We start from the raw sequence: 16,845 nt of genomic DNA, 5'->3' as shown, positions 1-16,845 counted from the left end.
ATGATGACCACTTGACTGCATCAATAGCATTTGATGGGGGCTCTGGTAGACGCTTGGGGAGCACTGGTGACCGCTGTGGCTTGGGAATGTCAGCCAAAAAGACGCTTCTCTTGAACATGTCATGGTTTAGGTTCAGCTGGGCTTAACTTTCTAGGGCCAATTCGATTTTGTACTTGCATTGAGGAAAACCACACAAGACATTTTTTCTTTTTCTGATATAGGATATCAGAAATTAGAGGGAATATTATAGAGAGGAAATAACTGGGAATATTGGATGTGGAGATGGTTTGCTCAATTGTTAAATTGGGAGGAAGCTATGAGGGTATTGGGGGGAAATAAATAAATAAATGTGTGTGTGTATGTGTGTGTTGATGTGCATGCATACTCTATATATGCAAATATATTTAAATGCAAATATTGAAAACAAATTGTCACATTCATAATAATGTTTATTTCTATGTTTTAGTTACATCTACTTCATATCTGATTGTTGTGTTGATGCAATAATAATAATCAAAGAGATTTATAAGCATATATGGTTTAAGTCACTATATCCCTTGTGGGGATCCTTATGGCTCCTGTTTCTACCTGATTTTGACATCACAGTTCCAAGAAAATGGCCAATCAACACTTTTATTGCATTCAATCATTATAGTAAATTTAATTTTCCTTTCAAGAGCCCTGGCAGTGCGATGGTTAGAATGTAGTATTGCAGGCTAACTCTGCCCACTGCTAGGAGTTTGATCCTAACAGGCTCAAAGTTGACTCAGTTCCATCCTTCCATGTTTAGTAAAGTGAGGATCCAAATGTTTGCGGGCAATATGCTGACACTTTAAATATTTTAGAGAGTGCTGTAAAAGATTATGAAGCAGCATATGTCTAAATACTATAGCTATTCCTATTCAGGTCTCTTCCCTTTAAATAAATTTATCCCCAGATCTGAATCATTCTAGAATAAAGGCTGATAGTAGCCACTAGCATTTTCTAGCATTCCTTCTATTGCATAAATGTTTGAATGAGATGGTGATTTCTAGAAAAGATGAAATGGGATGTCAATTATTATTGGATTATTATATTGGATTGTTACCTTAAAAAGACCCATTTCCTTGCTACTGATGTTTTGTAAGCAGCTTTTATCTCTTTATTCCTCAAGCTATAAATGATGGGGTTCAGGCTTGGGGTCACTACCGTGTAGAGCAGGGCAAGGAGCCTGTTATCATCCTCAGAAGATGCTGAATTGGGATGAATGTAGGTAATAATGATGGTTCCAAAGAAAATGAAAACAACCATGAGATGTGAGGAACAAGTAGAAAATGCTTTGTGCCTGTTCGTGGCCACTGGCATTGTGAGAATAGTGGAGACAATGAGGACGTAAGTAAAGAGGATGAGCAAAAGAGGTACCAGGACAAATACCACAGTTAGTGTTGCATTGGCCACTTCATTTTTGTAGGTATTGATAGAAGTCAGTCTCAGAACAGGCATAAGATCACAGAAGAAATGGCTGATTCTATTTGACCCACAGAAGGGAAGAGTGAAGATTGAAATAGATTGTCCCAAACTCACACAAGCGCCAAAGGTCCATGAGATGGCAGCTAGGTTAGCACATTTCTTGTCGTTCATGATACAGGGGTATTGCAAGGGTTTGCAAATGGCAACATAACGGTCATATGCCATAGCACAAAGAAGACAACACTCAGTGACACTGAAGAGAAGAAAGAAGCACATTTGACACCCACAGCCCCAAAAGGATATAGTCTGATTCTCTGATAACAAATTTACTAGCATCTTTGGGATGATGGTGGAGGTGTAGCCAATTTCCAAAAAGGACAAGTTCCAGAGGAAGAAGTACATTGGGGTGTGGAGTGTGGGACTGGCAATGGTGAGGGTCAAAACCAGGCTGTTGCCGACCAAAGCCATGAGGTAAAATGTTAGAACCAGACAAAACAGAAGTTCTTTCATAAGCTTAAAATCTGAGAAGCCAAGAAGGATGAACTCTTTCAAACAGGATTGGTTGTCTTTTTTCATGATATCATGCACATAGTAGTCTGAAAACAGAAAAGAAACATAAAATAAGAATTAAACAATTCTTCTGAAAAATTATATAGTGTTCTCAAATTAGACACCTTTATGTTTTTCATTTGTATGTACTCAGAATTAATAATTTGGATTAAATCCTTGGAAATAGGAAAGAACGTCTGCAATTTTAATTTAAAATGACCTGTGAATTTATTTGTGATTATGTTATCTTAATGAATTACACAATCACTCTAGGACCTTTTCTCAGAACTGAGAACTTGGTCCCTCAAATGTGCATGTGTGTACATGTTTTAATTGGGTGTTCTGCCATGTAATAACTTTGGTTACTATTTCTGAGATTCTAAAAATAATGAAAATTCAATAACAATTACAAACATTTTTATGTGTACCCTTTGAAATACATCCCTTCTAAATCTGAAACCTTGCATTAATATTCCAGCTAGGAAATAAAAAATACTAGAAATTAAGGCATTAGGGTAGAAACCGGGAGATCGGAATTCTAATCCAGCCCAAAGGTGACACCTAGGTGACTTTAGGCCAATCATTTTCTCTCCGTCCTCAGAAAAACAGACAGAGTTGAATGGAATGAAAAAATGTAGGGGAAGGATTGGAGAAAAGTGACTTAAATCAAAGGAAACTTAATTTCCCATTAGATGTAATTTGGTTCCATTATATACCACCAATAACCAGCCATTCCTAGATGGCCTTTTCCATCTAGACAGAGCATCAAAATGTACAGGCTCAAAAGATTTAAATGTTAAAGCATTAGTGAAAAGCTGACAATAAAACTCTCTTAATGTTCCACTGGATATCCTTTGAAAATAAAATATCTTCTCATGAGTTGCATAATGTGAGGATCCAAACTATGAAACACAATCTTACTTTGTTGATCCTTTTCTGATTATGTTTAGGGAGGTGGGAGACTTCTTAAGGAAATCCTGAAATTCTGTAATATTCGCTGGCAATGTAACATTCTGAAGATTCCTCAGAATCTTCATATAGTCTGTCCTCTAGAAAGCAAATGGTTGAATATTAATGGAAGCTGCTTACATAAATCCACCACAAAGATGTTAAAGAGCCCCTGGATCCTAGAGGATTCAAAACTCCAGAGAGAGGAGAGAACTTTTTCTCTAACAAGTCTCATGAGAGAAGCCCAAGGACTGATCCTGGGGACTTGGTAAAAGAATGTTGTTGTTAATTGCGAAGTCGTGTCCGACCCATCGCGACCCCATGGACAACATTCCTCCAGGTCTTCCTGTCCTCTACCATCTTCTGGAGTCCATTTAAGTTCACGCCTACTGCTTCAGTGACTCCATCCAGCCACCTCATTCTCTGTCATCCCCTTCTTCTATTGCCCTCAATCTTTCCCAGCATCAGGCTCTTCTCCAGTGAGTCCTTCCTTCTCATTAGGTGGCCAAGGTATTTGAGTTTCAACTTCAGGATCTGGCCTTCTAAAGAGCTGGTAAAAGAATACCAGAGGACAACTTGAACCAGGGGGGAGAACTTCTTGGTCTTCCTGAAGGCCTTGAAAACCTGGTTGTTCCCTCATCCTCAGGGGCAGGATCTTAGTAGATCCTCGTATGAGGTTTTTGTATTATGTTGTAGGGAGCCTCATTTTTTTTAATTGGTGTTGCTTTTAGTTTTTATACCGTGTTAGCTATTCATTTATTTGGGTAAGATGGATAGCTATGTACATTTTCCAAATAAATGAATAAATGAAATATTATCAAGATTAGCTAAGCATTTTCTTGTTCGCATGACAAAAATATTTTGAACTATACAGGGATCTCAAGCAGTGAGTGCCAAGGGCAAACAGCTCTGGCAATGAAAATGTGGCCATCTGTTATTGTTGCCTAAAGCTTCTCCCATTTTCAATAAATCTCTTTTCATTTGAAATGCTGGAGAATCTCATGACAGAATGCAATTCTATTTTTTTTTTTTCCTGATTGTTACAACTCCACTTCCTGGGATCGATGGCAGCGACTGAACTTTTCCTCTTGGCCATTATGATTTCTATGTGGCTTTAGGCAACCTTTTATGATACATGCTTATTGTGAAAGACTGAGGGAAAATAACAATAGCACATAGACTTATATACCACTTCACAGTGCTTTGCAGCCAGTGGTGGGATTCAGCTGGTTCATACCACTTCGGCAGAACCGGTAGCTAATTTTTTGTTGCCCCGGCCCAGAATGGACTTCCGGAAGCAGCATCCACACGGAGAACTGGTTGTTCACATATTTGAATCCCACCACTGTTTGCAGCCCTAAGTGGTTTACAGAGTCAGCCTATTGTCCCCAACAATCTGGCCCTCATTTTACTGACCTTGGAAGGATGGAAGGCTGAGTCAACCCTGAGCCGGTGAGACTCAAACTCCCAAACTGCTGGCAGCCAGGAGTCAGCAGAAGTAGCCTGCAGTACTGCATTCTAACTACTGTGCCACCAGATGGAATGGAGTGGAATGTACAGAACAGAACAGAACAGAATTGGAAGGGACCTTGGAGGTCTTCTAGTCCAGCCCCCTGCTCAAGCAGGAGAACCTAAACCATCTCAGACAAGTGACTCTCCAGTCTCTTTTTTAAAGCCTCCAGTGATGGAGAGCCCACAATTTCTGAAGGCAAGCTGTTCCACTGGTTAATTGTCCTCACTGTTAGGAAGTTTCTCCTTAATTCCAGGTTGCTTCTCTCTTTGATAAATTTCCAACCCTTGTTTCTTGTCTGGCCCTCTGGTGCTTTGGAGAATAATTTGACCCCTTCTTTTTTGTGGCAGCCCCTCAAATACTAGAATACTGCTATCATTTCACCCCTATTTCTTCTTTTCTTTAGACTAGCCAAACTCAATTCCTGCACTTGCACTCATACAGAATATTTTCATGGACATCTATGTCATTAAGGCTCCATGTAATCTACTGAAGTGAGCTTAAATGGACTCCAGAAGATGGTAGAGGACAGGAAGGCCTGGAGGAACGTTATCCATGGGGTCGCGATGGGTCGGACACGACTTTGCAACTAACAACAATAATCTACTGATAGTCTTTCCGTAGTGGTGACATTATATGGATCCCTCTGGTTTTCATATTAAGGAAGCTGTTTATGGTGGGATTATATACATAGTATACATTTTGTATACAGTGTACATAGAAAATATTGCTTTCGCTGTAGAGTGATATCTAGGAGATACTTCATACATGGCAATAATTCATGCTGGCTCCAATGAAGTGGAAAGTCAACACTAAGACAGTCTTTTACGTTTTGCTGAGGAGATGCTGAAGTTGCAGGGATGCTACCATAATAAACACCGAGGGTGCCAAGATCACATCTGAACTAAGGAGAAGATTACACATTTCATGTAGGATGGCTGTTCTTCAAGGAGAAGCTGCTCATAAATAAAATGGTTGATTCTCTTGGGTCTGCAAAAATGTGACATGGACAATGGAAATATTACAACAGGATCAGATTATCAGGAAGCAGCTATTATCTGAGACAAGACCTTGAAGTTTATAACAATCGTATAAATTAGTAGTGCATGATCATAATGAGTTAAGACTCACTGTAAGCAAAATATTGTACAATGGAGATATACTGTATATATAGCATTTCTGATACCTTCTAATTTTTGTAAGCACACTACTGATTTGAGTTCAACCCATTGTTTGCTTGATAAGAAAAAACAGAACAGTGATTTAAAGTGAGACAATTACTTATAATTACTTTTCAGATTGGAGTCTAAGTGGCTTATGGTAAAACTTTTTTAATTTCTTATGCTTGGAAATGAATACATAATTTTTAAATCCCAGTAATCCAAACCCAAATCTCTTTTTTTTATTTTTTTATGGGTTTTTTTTCCAACAAGAATATTGAAAATAAACAAAGCAGAAAAATACAAAGAATAAACAAAAAAAGGAAATAATGGAATATAAAAGACAACCATTTTTAATAAATCCTAGCCAGAATCAAGAAATTAAAAAACAATGGGAAAAATGCCAACTATTGAAACTGTCCTAATAATTTTAATTTCATATTCAAATCTGTACTATTTTTTGAAATTCTATGAATACTAAAGTTTAAGTTTTCTTTGCCAAAACAAGATCACATGTATATAAAGTATGCACTAGAAATGGGCAGCAAATAAATTTGAATAAATAAATAATGGCTTTATGGTTTAGAATAATTATCATATTGTTTCTCCTCTCATTGTCATACATATATAATTAATTTAACCCCAAGATTCTTATAACTGAAAATGGGTATAATGTTATTTCCTTCCTGCTTGGTTGTTCTCCTACTTAAAAAAAATAGCTCAGAGAAGTTGATTGAGGGACAAGATTTATTTTATTTTATTTATTTGTATTATTATTTTATTAAATACATAAATATTCTAACATGTTGCTACTATATGTATCTGCAATTAAACTCTTGTATTGTGGTGCATTAATTTGTACTTGATTTGAAAAAAATTGCACAAGACATTTATTTTCCCACACATAGGATGTCAGAAATTAGAAGGATCATTATAGAAAGTAGATAAGTGGAAATATTAGGCGTGGAATTGCTTTGCCCAATAATTAGAATGGGAGGAAGCTATAAGTAGGTTGGGAAGGGAAATAAATCAATGTATGTGTGTGTGTGTTTCAAGCATACTGTATATATGCAAATATATTTAAATTTGTTGTTGTTGTTAGTTGCGAAGTCATGTCCAACCCATCGTGACCCCATGGACAATGTTCCTCCAGGCCTTCCTGTCCTCTACCATCTTCTGGAATCCATTTAAGTTCACGCCTACTGCTTTGGTGACTCCATTCAGCCACCTCATTCTCTGTTGTCCCCTTCTTCTGTTGCCCTCAATCTTCCCCAGCATCAGGCTCTTCTCCAGTGAATCCTTCCTTCTCATTAGGTGGCCAACGTATTTGAGTTTCAACTTCAGGATCTGGCCTTCTAAAGAGCAGTCGGGCTTGATCTCTTCTAGGACCGACCGGTTTGAACACCTTGCAGTCCAAGGGACTTGCAGGAGTCTTCTCCAGCGCCATAGTTCAAAGGCCTCAATTCTTTGGCGCTCAGCCTTTCTTTTGGTCCAGCTTTCACATCCATACATTGCAACTGGGAAAAACATGGCCTTGACTATACATACTTTTGTTGGCAGGGTGATGTCTCTGCTTTTTAGTATGCTGTCTAGATTTGCCATAGCTTTCCTCCCAAGGAGCAAGCGTCTTTTAATTTCTTGGCTGCAGTCCCCATCCGCGGTGATCTTGGAGCCCAGGAAAATAAAATCTGTCACTATCTCCATTTCTTTTATTTAAATACACATATTGAAAAATTGTCACATTCATAATAATGCTTATTTTCTAGGTTTAGGTTACACCTACTTCCTACCCAATTGTTGTGTTGATGCAAAAGTAATAAAAATGTATAAGCATGTGTGGTTTAACTCTGTCTATTGCACTGGGAATCCTTATGGTTCCTGTTCCTACTTGACTTTGATACCACTGTTCTAAGACAATGGCTAATCAATCCTTTTCTTGCATTCTATCATTATAATAAATTTAGCTTTCCTTTCATGTCTCTTCCTTTCTTTAAATAAATCTATCTCCAGATCTGAGTCATTCTAGAGTTAAGGGTAACATTAGCCCAGTAGCATTTTCTAGAGTTACTTCTATCCTATAAATGTGTGGATGAGATAGTGATTTCTTTTTCTTTTCTTTTCTTTTCTTTTTTTTTTTTGAAAATATTTTATTGAGTTTATATGCATAAGGAAGAAATAGGAAGAATACGGATACGGTAAGGGAAGGGGATGGGGGGAAGGGAATAGTGGATTTAGGATAAAATAAGGATAGGTACCATCACATATTTTAACAAACAAGCTACTGTCCGGATCATAATAATGAGTAAATATCATACTCAACCATTTTTAAAATAAGATTAACTATAGCCATATTACTAACGATTAATAAACAAATAAATTCATCTATTTAAATAAACATGAATAATAAAATCTCAAGAAGTCATGACTATCAACATTAAAGGATAAAAATCACTAAGTCACTAAAAATAAAGATGTTATCAACCTATAAATTATAACTCGGTTAAAAATCAATCATATTGTGCAACGTATATAACCCTAACTAGTATGTTAGAATATCTGGCAGTTATTGGGTTAAATGCTAGGTATGTTGATGGGTCAGTGGGAGGAGTCCCAAAAGGTCATTGGGAGACTTCCTGGACACAAGCCACATGGGAATCTCTTTGTCTGAAAGAAGCATGGGCCATGGAAGGTCACACAATGAGCTTGAGTCATTATAAAGATGGTATGGAAGAGAGCATCATACCTTTACCTAAAGAAATGGTCTAAAGAAATGGACAAAGGAAGTATTTTCCAGGAGTATCAACCACAGCGTGAATGCAAGTAATCTTTCTATTAAAATATATTTTTGTTTATTATGAGATTGTTTCTTTTGAGTTATCTATCTGACTTGATTTAAAAGAAGCGTTTTATATCAGAGTCAGAATAGTAAAGGTATGCTCAAAATTCATATCAACTTTGTGAAGGCAAATAGTAAATTGATAAAGATTAATCTCCTCTCAAAGCTGCAACAGTATTCTCTGAGATCAGTCTCCCACTAAAGCCTGCAAAGCAAAGTTTGTGTGGCAGACAGCGTTTTTCAAGGTGTGATTCGGATGCATTGTTTTGCTAATTCGCTGTTAACGCCACAAAGTTTACCTGCATATTGAGAAGCCTCTGCTGGCAAAGATTCATTACTAGTCAAATTCTGCTTGCTAGCCAACGCTTCAAAGTAAAGTTAAGTTAAGTTATAAAGTGCTTTGTGTTTGTTTTTAAATTGCCTCTGGATCTGTTTACAAGGAAATATTGTGATGTTCACATTACAGAAGTAGAAAAAAAAAAAGAAAAATCTACACTCTTATTTCTTGCATGTAAAGTTTGGATTCTAACACCAAAAGGAGCTTGGGCTGCCCCCTCCTTTCTTTGCCAGTGAATTACAGGGCCTGAAACAAAGAATTGTTTAATGACTGCCTTTAAAGTTCAGGAAAGGCTTGGAAAGGTGATACAGCCAAAGGCAGGCAATTAACTCTCCACTGCCTTCAAAGGGAAAGCGTTTTTCTCTCTCTCTCTCTCTGCCTGCCTGCCTAATGCGAATCAAGGATTTGAAATTTAAGTGTTTAGAAATATGTTGAGTTTTATGCTTGAAGAGTAACAAAGCAACAACAAATTTGTTTCTTCTTCACGAGTTTGCTAGCCGAGGAAGGCTAATGAACCCATTTGTTGCTATAATGATACAACACCGGTGGAAAAGCTAAGCTCCCCCCTCCCTTAGGAATGCTTGGAATTTCAGCCAATGTTATGGGGCAAAACATCTGGTTACAGAAGCAGATCCAACCCCAACAGCATTGCAGAAGCACCCCCTGGTGTTCAACTTATTCATGACACCCTTATGCGATTTTTTTTGTTTGCCCTTTGGAATCTAAAGCTGATTTACAACAGCCACAATTAATTCAGCACACAACAGAGGTAAAGAAGGTACTTCACTGCATGCATCACTAACTACGCAGAGTAAATCTGTTAGTTAAACTGCAAGCTACTTAAATTTATCCCAAGCTACCAATACCCCCTAGAGGGCACAGAATGAACTTTGCTAAAGTACTCACTCACTCACTCAAGCTGAGACTAAGTGGTTCCAGTTTGAGGGAACTTAGGCAGAAGAAAGCGAAGCCAAGTCTCCTTGCTTATTATCACAGCTGATGACCCAGGGTTCCAGCCTGCAACTTAACAGTTGCCAGGTGGGAGTTTGTACCTCTACATTCTCTCAGTGGCCACTAACGGTACAGTCGCCAAGTGGGAGTTTGTATCTCTACATACTCTCAGTGGCCACTAGCAGTAATGTGGTAATAGGAAGAATTTGGCTGGCCTTTCTTCAGGCGCCCCCTAGTGGTTAAAGGAGGCACTACATGCAAGCTTTTAACCGAGCCCAGAGAAGGCCCCTCTAGTGGACAAGGGTGAACCTCGAAGGAAGAGCACCCTGGTAGCTGACCAGCAGCAAGTAACCCCTAGTGGTGAAGGGGTGAACTGCATTGAAGTACCCACAAATGCAGGAGAACGCACCCAGCGGCGCCTCCACCCACCGACAGCACCTCTGAAGCTGATCTACAAGTAGTGACCCCTAGTGGTCAAAGAGAGAAGTTCTTCAAATTCACTTCAAAATAGCTGAGAAGAACACTGAACCTACCCTAGCCATAGCAGAAGGGGTACAACTAACCAGCCTAGTTGAGACACCCTAACCAGCTGGCCAAGGAGAAATGCTGCCAACAGCCAACCTTGACCTGCACACAGAAGCTGTAGCTCAAGCCTCAGTGAAGCCAAAGACCTCTCAGAGTCACCATGATCTGAGACAACAAAGAAAGCCCACAGAAGCCATGCACTCACATCTGATGGAGAAATGGAACATTATCCACAAGTGCCATGAAAGAGGCTGGGAGTGATTATACAAACTCTACCATGAACAGAAGGAGGAACTCTCCCGAGAACATGCGCAAGCAGTGGAAGGAGATAAGGAAGACGTCTATGTGCAATGGATGGACTCCGAACGGCAACTCAAGGACATCCAGGAACAATTAAGAGACTCAAGAGTCGATAGCGAGATGCAAAGCCTCAAGCTACTAAACGAGGAATGTAAGAAGCTTCTAGAGAGCTCACAGAGTTCCCCACAACCCGAGCCTCACCAGAGAGGCAGACTGGTCGACAGGGCCGAGTTCGAAGTTTCCTGCTCCTCACACACACCATCACAACCGGCACATGTGGCTCCATCTCATGTGTCTGAAAAGGCTTCATCTTTTTGCCACATGTCCAAGGCACATTCCAGCATGTCCCAACAATTGCATGCCACAGGCTCCTCTCGTCATTCGAAAGCATCTTCCCGTCATAGCCGAGCATCCAGAATTTCACATGAAGAGCAAATGACCATCGATGCTAAAGCTGCTGAAGCAGTCTTTCGCATGGCACAGGAGGAGTGGCAGAAAAAGAAGGTATTGGCAGCCATAGAACTCGAAGAAGCCGAAATAGAGGCCAAGCTAGAAGCCGAAGCAATCAAAATGAAGAATGATCGAGAAGCTGAAGCTGTCAGAGTGAAGGCCGATAGAGAAAATGAAGCAGCTCAAATGGAAGCCAAACGAAAAGCTATAGCAGCTAAAATGAAGGCCAAAAGAAAAGATGTCCAAAAAGAGCTTGAACTTGTTCAAAGCCAAAGAGATATGGCAGACAAAATGTCCAGAGCAAAAGGCCTTCAGAAAATACTCCAGCACACCACTTTCTTGCCAAATAGAGAGCAACTGGAAAAGGAAGAACGTCGTAGCCACACACAGGCCTACACAGACAACCAAAGCACATTCCAGAATGCGCAGGTGAGAGTGCCACAGCCAGCCACAAGCCCCCCAAGACCGAGTAGGCGAACAGAGGAATCTCAATGACCAGATGCGGCGGTCAGCCACAGAGTTGATGTCGCGATACCTAGGTCACGAGATCTCCCCACCATTGCCACCCCATTGAACCCTATAAAACCACACCTACAACACTGCACGCTTGTGACAACCAAACCTGTTTTGGTAGCAACAGTGTTCCAACCGCGCCTAAAATATCGCACGCTTGTGACAACCAAACCTGTTTTGGTAGTAACAGTGTTCCAACCGCACGAGATCTCCCCACCATTGCCACCCCATTGAACCCTATAAAACCACACCTACAACACTGCATGCTCGTGACAACCAAACCTGTTTTGGAAGCAACCGTGTTCCAGACAAGCAAGAATTACAACAATTTAGCTTTGTCCATAGAGGACAAACAAGACAAACAATGCCCCCAAGATTGGGAGTCATGGAGTGTACTCCCAAGATGTCTTCAAAGCATGCAAGTGCAGTGTACGTATGTCTCCAGCTCACCCGCCAAAGTGCAGAAGAAAGAATTGTACACTTCCTTAGATGTGTCTACGAAGGTGAGTGCAGCCTTAACATACATCTCATTCTACATCGGGGAGAGCCACACTTACATCATCTTGTTTGCAACCATAAGATGCATCAGAGTCTACAGCAGGGAGTGCTGCAGTATCGGTGTCTTCTTAGGGAAAGCGAGACTAACAATGCAAGAAGGCCACACCGTACCAAAGTTAGAACTATGTGGTACCACCTTGGCTGTAAAGCTCACCAACTTGACAGCGAAGACGTTGTGCCTTGAACTACAATCTACCATCTTCTACGCAGACAGCAAGGTAATGTCAAGCTACATCTGCAAACAAAGCAGACACTTCTATGTAAGCAACAGAGAGAAAGGGATTGAAACATCTTCAAGCCCTGAACAATGGCAACATGTGTCAACAAATAAGAACTTTGTTAACCAAGTGAAGTGGCCCAACCTTGCCACACAGTTAACAGAATTGATCTGGCTAGAAAGTCTTGAGTTCTTGGCCTGTCCAAACAGACAGATGCCACAGAAACCAAAACGTTATGCACTTCCAGTTTCAGATCAAAGTGCCAACCTTCTACCTCAGACACCCATTAAACGTCAACCAATCTACTTCAAAATCCTGTTTAAGCGGAGACACCTGAAATTAGGCATAGTTTTGATCGTCTTGATCACTTGTTTCAACACCCCAAGAATTAGCCTTGTAGGAGCCTGCAAGGACTTACTAACTTTCACGGACTCCGTGTCATTAAAGACACCTACACCCACACATGAAGTCCTCACTACCCTGATGACAAGAGTAGCAGCCTGTACTCCACCGGTGGTTCTTGAGTATCCTAAGTCTTCAGTTCCAGCTGTTGTTCCTGATTCTTCAGTTTCAGCTGTTGTTCCTGATTCTTCAGCTCCAGCTGTTCCTGAGTTTCCGGATGTTCCTGATCCCGATTCTTCAGCCCCAGCTGTTCCTGAGTTTCCAGCTCCAGCTGTTCCTGAGTTTCCGGATGTTCCTGATCCTCATTCTTCAGCCCCAGCTGTTCCTGTGTTTCCAGATACAGCTGTTTATGTCTTTCCAAGTTCTTCAGTTCCTGAGTATCCTGTGGATCCAGTTCCCCTCGTTCCCGAGAAGCTTGGGTTCCAGTTTTTTCTGTTCCAGATTTGGTTCCAGTTTCCTTTACAGGAAGAAGACCTTGTCTCACTGGGAGACAAGACTACATACCAGAACTATTGGCCAATGGGACTTATGCACTGGGCCCACCCACTTGATGAACTAGTTTGCCCAGCTGAGGTCCAGATCGTGAAGCCACGTGAGTCAGGTCGTGACTCAAAGACACTTGTACCAGGCTGATCACTGATTTGGTCCTGCTGCTGATGAAGACTGAACCAGAAGATCAAACCTCAAATTATGTATTGTTTTATGCATTGTTTGATGTCACACTTGCCTTTTTCTTGCATAATTGTGCATGTTTTATATTTACCAATAGTTATGCATGTTTGATACCAAGTTTTTACCTATTTAGTCACAAGTTAGTTAACAATGAGTATTGCATGCCTTGATGCTATGTTTTTACTATTTCAGTTAGTTAGTAGTGGAAATATAAATTTCCAAGCGGGGAGTATTCTGGAACGTATGTAACCCTAACTAGAGAGCAGGTATCAGTATGTTAGAATATCTGGCAGTTATTGGGTTAAATGCTAGGTATGTTGATGGGTCAGTGGGAGGAGTCCCAAAAGGTCATTGGGAGACTTCCTGGACACAAGCCACATGGGAATCTCTTTGTCTGAAAGAAGCATGGGCCATGGAAGGTCACACAATGAGCTTGAGTCGTTATAAAGATGGTATGGAAGAGAGCATCATACCTTTACCTAAAGAAATGGTCTAAAGAAATGGACAAAGGAAGTATTTTCCAGGAGTATCAACCACAGCGTGAATGCAAGTAATCTTTCTATTAAAATATATTTTTTGTTTATTATGAGATCATTTCTTTTGAGTTATCTATCTGACTTGATTTAAAAGAAGGTGTTTTATATCAGAGTCAGAATAAATCATCTATTCTAAAATCTTAAGTCCTTTTCAGATGCTAACGCATCTCTAACCATTGATAAAAAATTTTCCCAAATTTTAAAATAAACTGAGTCATCTTTTTCTTTCATCTCTAATGTTAATCTATCCATTTCTGCACACTCTAAGATTTTAGTAATTATAGCCTGGTCAGATGGTAGATTCTCATTTTTCCAAAATTGGGCAAATAGAGATAGTGATTTCTTGAAGAGATTAAACTGATTGATATAATGAGATTATATCAATTATTATTGGATTATTATATTGGATTATTACCTAAAGAAGACCCATTTCCTTGCTACTGATGTTTTGAAAGCAGCTTTTATCTCTTTATTTCTCAAGCTGTAAATGATGGGGTTCAAGCTTGGAGTCACTACTGTGTAGAGCAGGGCAAGGATCCTGTTATCATCCCCAGAAGATGCTGAATTGGGATGAATGTAGGTAATAATGATGGTTCCAAAGAAAATGAAAACAACTATGAGATGTGAGGAACAAGTGGAAAATGCTTTGTGCCTATTTGTGGCCACTGGCATTGTGAGAATAGTGGAGACAATGAGGATGTAAGTAAAGAGGATGAACAAAAGGGGTACCAGGACAAATACCACTGTTAGTGTTGCATTGGCCACTTCATTTTTGTAGGTATTGATAGAAGTCAGTCTCAGAACAGGCATAAGATCACAGAAGAAATGGCTGATTCTATTTGACCCACAGAAGGGAAGAGTGAAGATTGAAATAGATTGCCCCAAACTCCCCAAAATACCAATGGTCCATGAGATGGCAGCTAGGTTAGCACATTTCTTGTCATTCATGATACAGGGGTATTGCAAGGGTTTGCAAATGGCAACATAACGGTCATACGCCATAGCACAAAGAAGACAACACTCAGTGACACTGAAGAGAATAAAGAAGCACATTTGACACCCACAGCCCCAAAAGGATATAGTCTGATTCTCTGATAACAAATTTACTAGCATCTTTGGGATGATGGTGGAGGTGTAGCCAATTTCCAAAAAGGACAAGTTCCAGAGGAAGAAGTACATTGGGGTGTGGAGTGTGGGACTGGCAATGGTAAAGGTCAAAACCAGGCTGTTGCCAACCAAAGCCATGAGGTAAAATGTTAGAACCAGACAAAACAGAAGTTCTTTCATAGACTTAAAATCTGAGAAGCCAAGAAGGATAAACTCAGTCAAACAGGATTGGTTGTCTTTTTTCATGATATCATACATATAGTCAGGGCTTTTTTTGTCATAGAATGCCCAGAATGGAGTTCCAGCACCTTTTTTGGATGGGACCTTGGAGGGTAGGCAAGCCGGATTGTATGAAGTGTGTGAGTTCCAGCACCTTTCTTTTTTACAAAAAAAGCACTGCATATAGTAGTCTGAAAACAGAAAAGAAACATAAAATAAGAATTAAACAATTCTTCTGAAAAATTATTTAAAAATTAGATAGCATTCTCAAATTAGACACCTTTATGTTTTTCATTTATATTTACTCAGAATTGGTAATTTGGATTAAATCCTTGGAAATGGGAAAGAAAGGCTGCAATTTTAATTTAGTGACCTGTGAATTTATTTGTGATTATGTTATCTTAGTGAATCACACAATCACTTTATGAACTTTTCTCAGAATCTAAAACTGAAGTGTGCATGTGTGTATGTGTTTTAATTGATTGCTCTGTATGTAATAATTTCTGTTACTATTTCTGGGATTTTATAAATAATGAAAATTCAATAACAATTACAAACATTTTTACACATTTACTTTGAAATACAGTACACCCCTTCTACATCTGAAACTTTGCATTAATATTCCAGTTAGGAAATAAAAAATACTAGTGATTAAGGCATTAGGGTAGAAACCAGGAGACCGGGAATTCTAGTCCAGCCCAAGGGATAAAGGCAACTGGGTGACTTTGGACCAATCATTTTCTCTCAGCTCTCAGAAAAACACAAGGGCAAAACATTTCTGAAAAACCTTGCCAAGAAAACTGAAGGTACTTGCCCAGGCAATCTCTGGAAATCAGACAGAATTGTATGGAAGCAAAAAATGTAGGGGAAGGATTGGAGAAAAGTGACTTAAATCAAAGGAAACTTAATTTCCCATTAGATGTAATTTGGTTCCATTACATTCCACCAATAATCAGCCATTCCTAGATGGCCTTTTCCATCTAGACAGAGCATCAAAATGTACAGGCTCAAAAGATTTAAATGTTAAAGCATTAGTGAAAAGCTGACAATAAAACTCTCTTAATGTTCCACTGGATATCCTCTGAAAATGAAACATCTTCTCATGAAGTTACATAACGTGAGGAACCAAACTATAAAACATGATCTTACTTTATTGATCCTTTTCTGATTATTTTTAGAGAGGAGAGCACTTCTTAAGGAAAGCCTGAAATTCTGTAATATTTGCTGAAAGTCCTGATGATTCCTCTACCATAGCAAAATCTTCATATAATCTTTCCTCTGGAAAAAATAAATGTTTGGTGTTACGGAGGCTGTTTACATAAACCAACCTCAAAGACTGAAGGAGCCATTGGTCTCCTAGGGGGATCCAAAACTCCAGAGAAAGTGGAGGACTTTTTTCTCTAACAAGTCTCATGACAGATGCCCCAACATTCATCCTAGGGATTTGGTAAAAGTCCAGAACTCAATTACGTTTTTCTCAGGGAAAACAAAGCATTGGCCTGGCTATATGGTCTTAAATTAAACATCTACCCATCCTGCAAAACATGTTCCCAGAGTAAATAAAATTGTCAAAATATCCAAATAACAAATAGGGATTTTTCAGGT

At 39.5% G+C, this 16,845-nt stretch overlaps 2 protein-coding genes across 2 annotated transcripts; both read right to left on the bottom strand.

Annotated features, from left to right (window-relative positions):
- Nucleotides 1-431: 431 nt before the first annotated feature.
- On the bottom strand, nt 432-3,057 carry LOC120302245 (olfactory receptor 10A4-like). Its single transcript, XM_039330355.1, has 2 exons — nt 2,920-3,057; nt 432-2,045 (listed from the first exon to the last, which is right to left on the bottom strand). Exon 2 carries the CDS (start codon nt 2,023-2,025, stop codon nt 1,084-1,086), a length of 942 nt encoding a protein of 313 aa, XP_039186289.1. The 5' UTR covers nt 2,026-2,045; nt 2,920-3,057; the 3' UTR covers nt 432-1,083.
- An 11,268-nt stretch (nt 3,058-14,325) lies between these two features.
- Nucleotides 14,326-15,267, bottom strand: LOC120302261 (olfactory receptor 10A4-like). Its single transcript, XM_039330389.1, has one exon. It carries the CDS (start codon nt 15,265-15,267, stop codon nt 14,326-14,328), a length of 942 nt encoding a protein of 313 aa, XP_039186323.1.
- Between the last annotated feature and the right edge of the window lie 1,578 nt (nt 15,268-16,845).

Source organism: Crotalus tigris, unplaced genomic scaffold (assembly GCF_016545835.1).
Source record: "Crotalus tigris isolate CLP2741 ecotype Arizona unplaced genomic scaffold, ASM1654583v1 scf7180000024427.8105951120:4207309, whole genome shotgun sequence".
NCBI lineage: Eukaryota > Metazoa > Chordata > Lepidosauria > Squamata > Viperidae > Crotalus > Crotalus tigris.
This window is presented reverse-complemented; position numbering and strand designations above follow the sequence as displayed.

Bases quoted from the DNA above. Each gene is read 5' to 3' on its own strand.
- LOC120302245 (XM_039330355.1), bottom strand. From the start codon at position 2,025: ATGAAAAAAGACAACCAATCCTGTTTGAAAGAGTTCATCCTTCTTGGC.
- LOC120302261 (XM_039330389.1), bottom strand. From the start codon at position 15,267: ATGAAAAAAGACAACCAATCCTGTTTGACTGAGTTTATCCTTCTTGGC.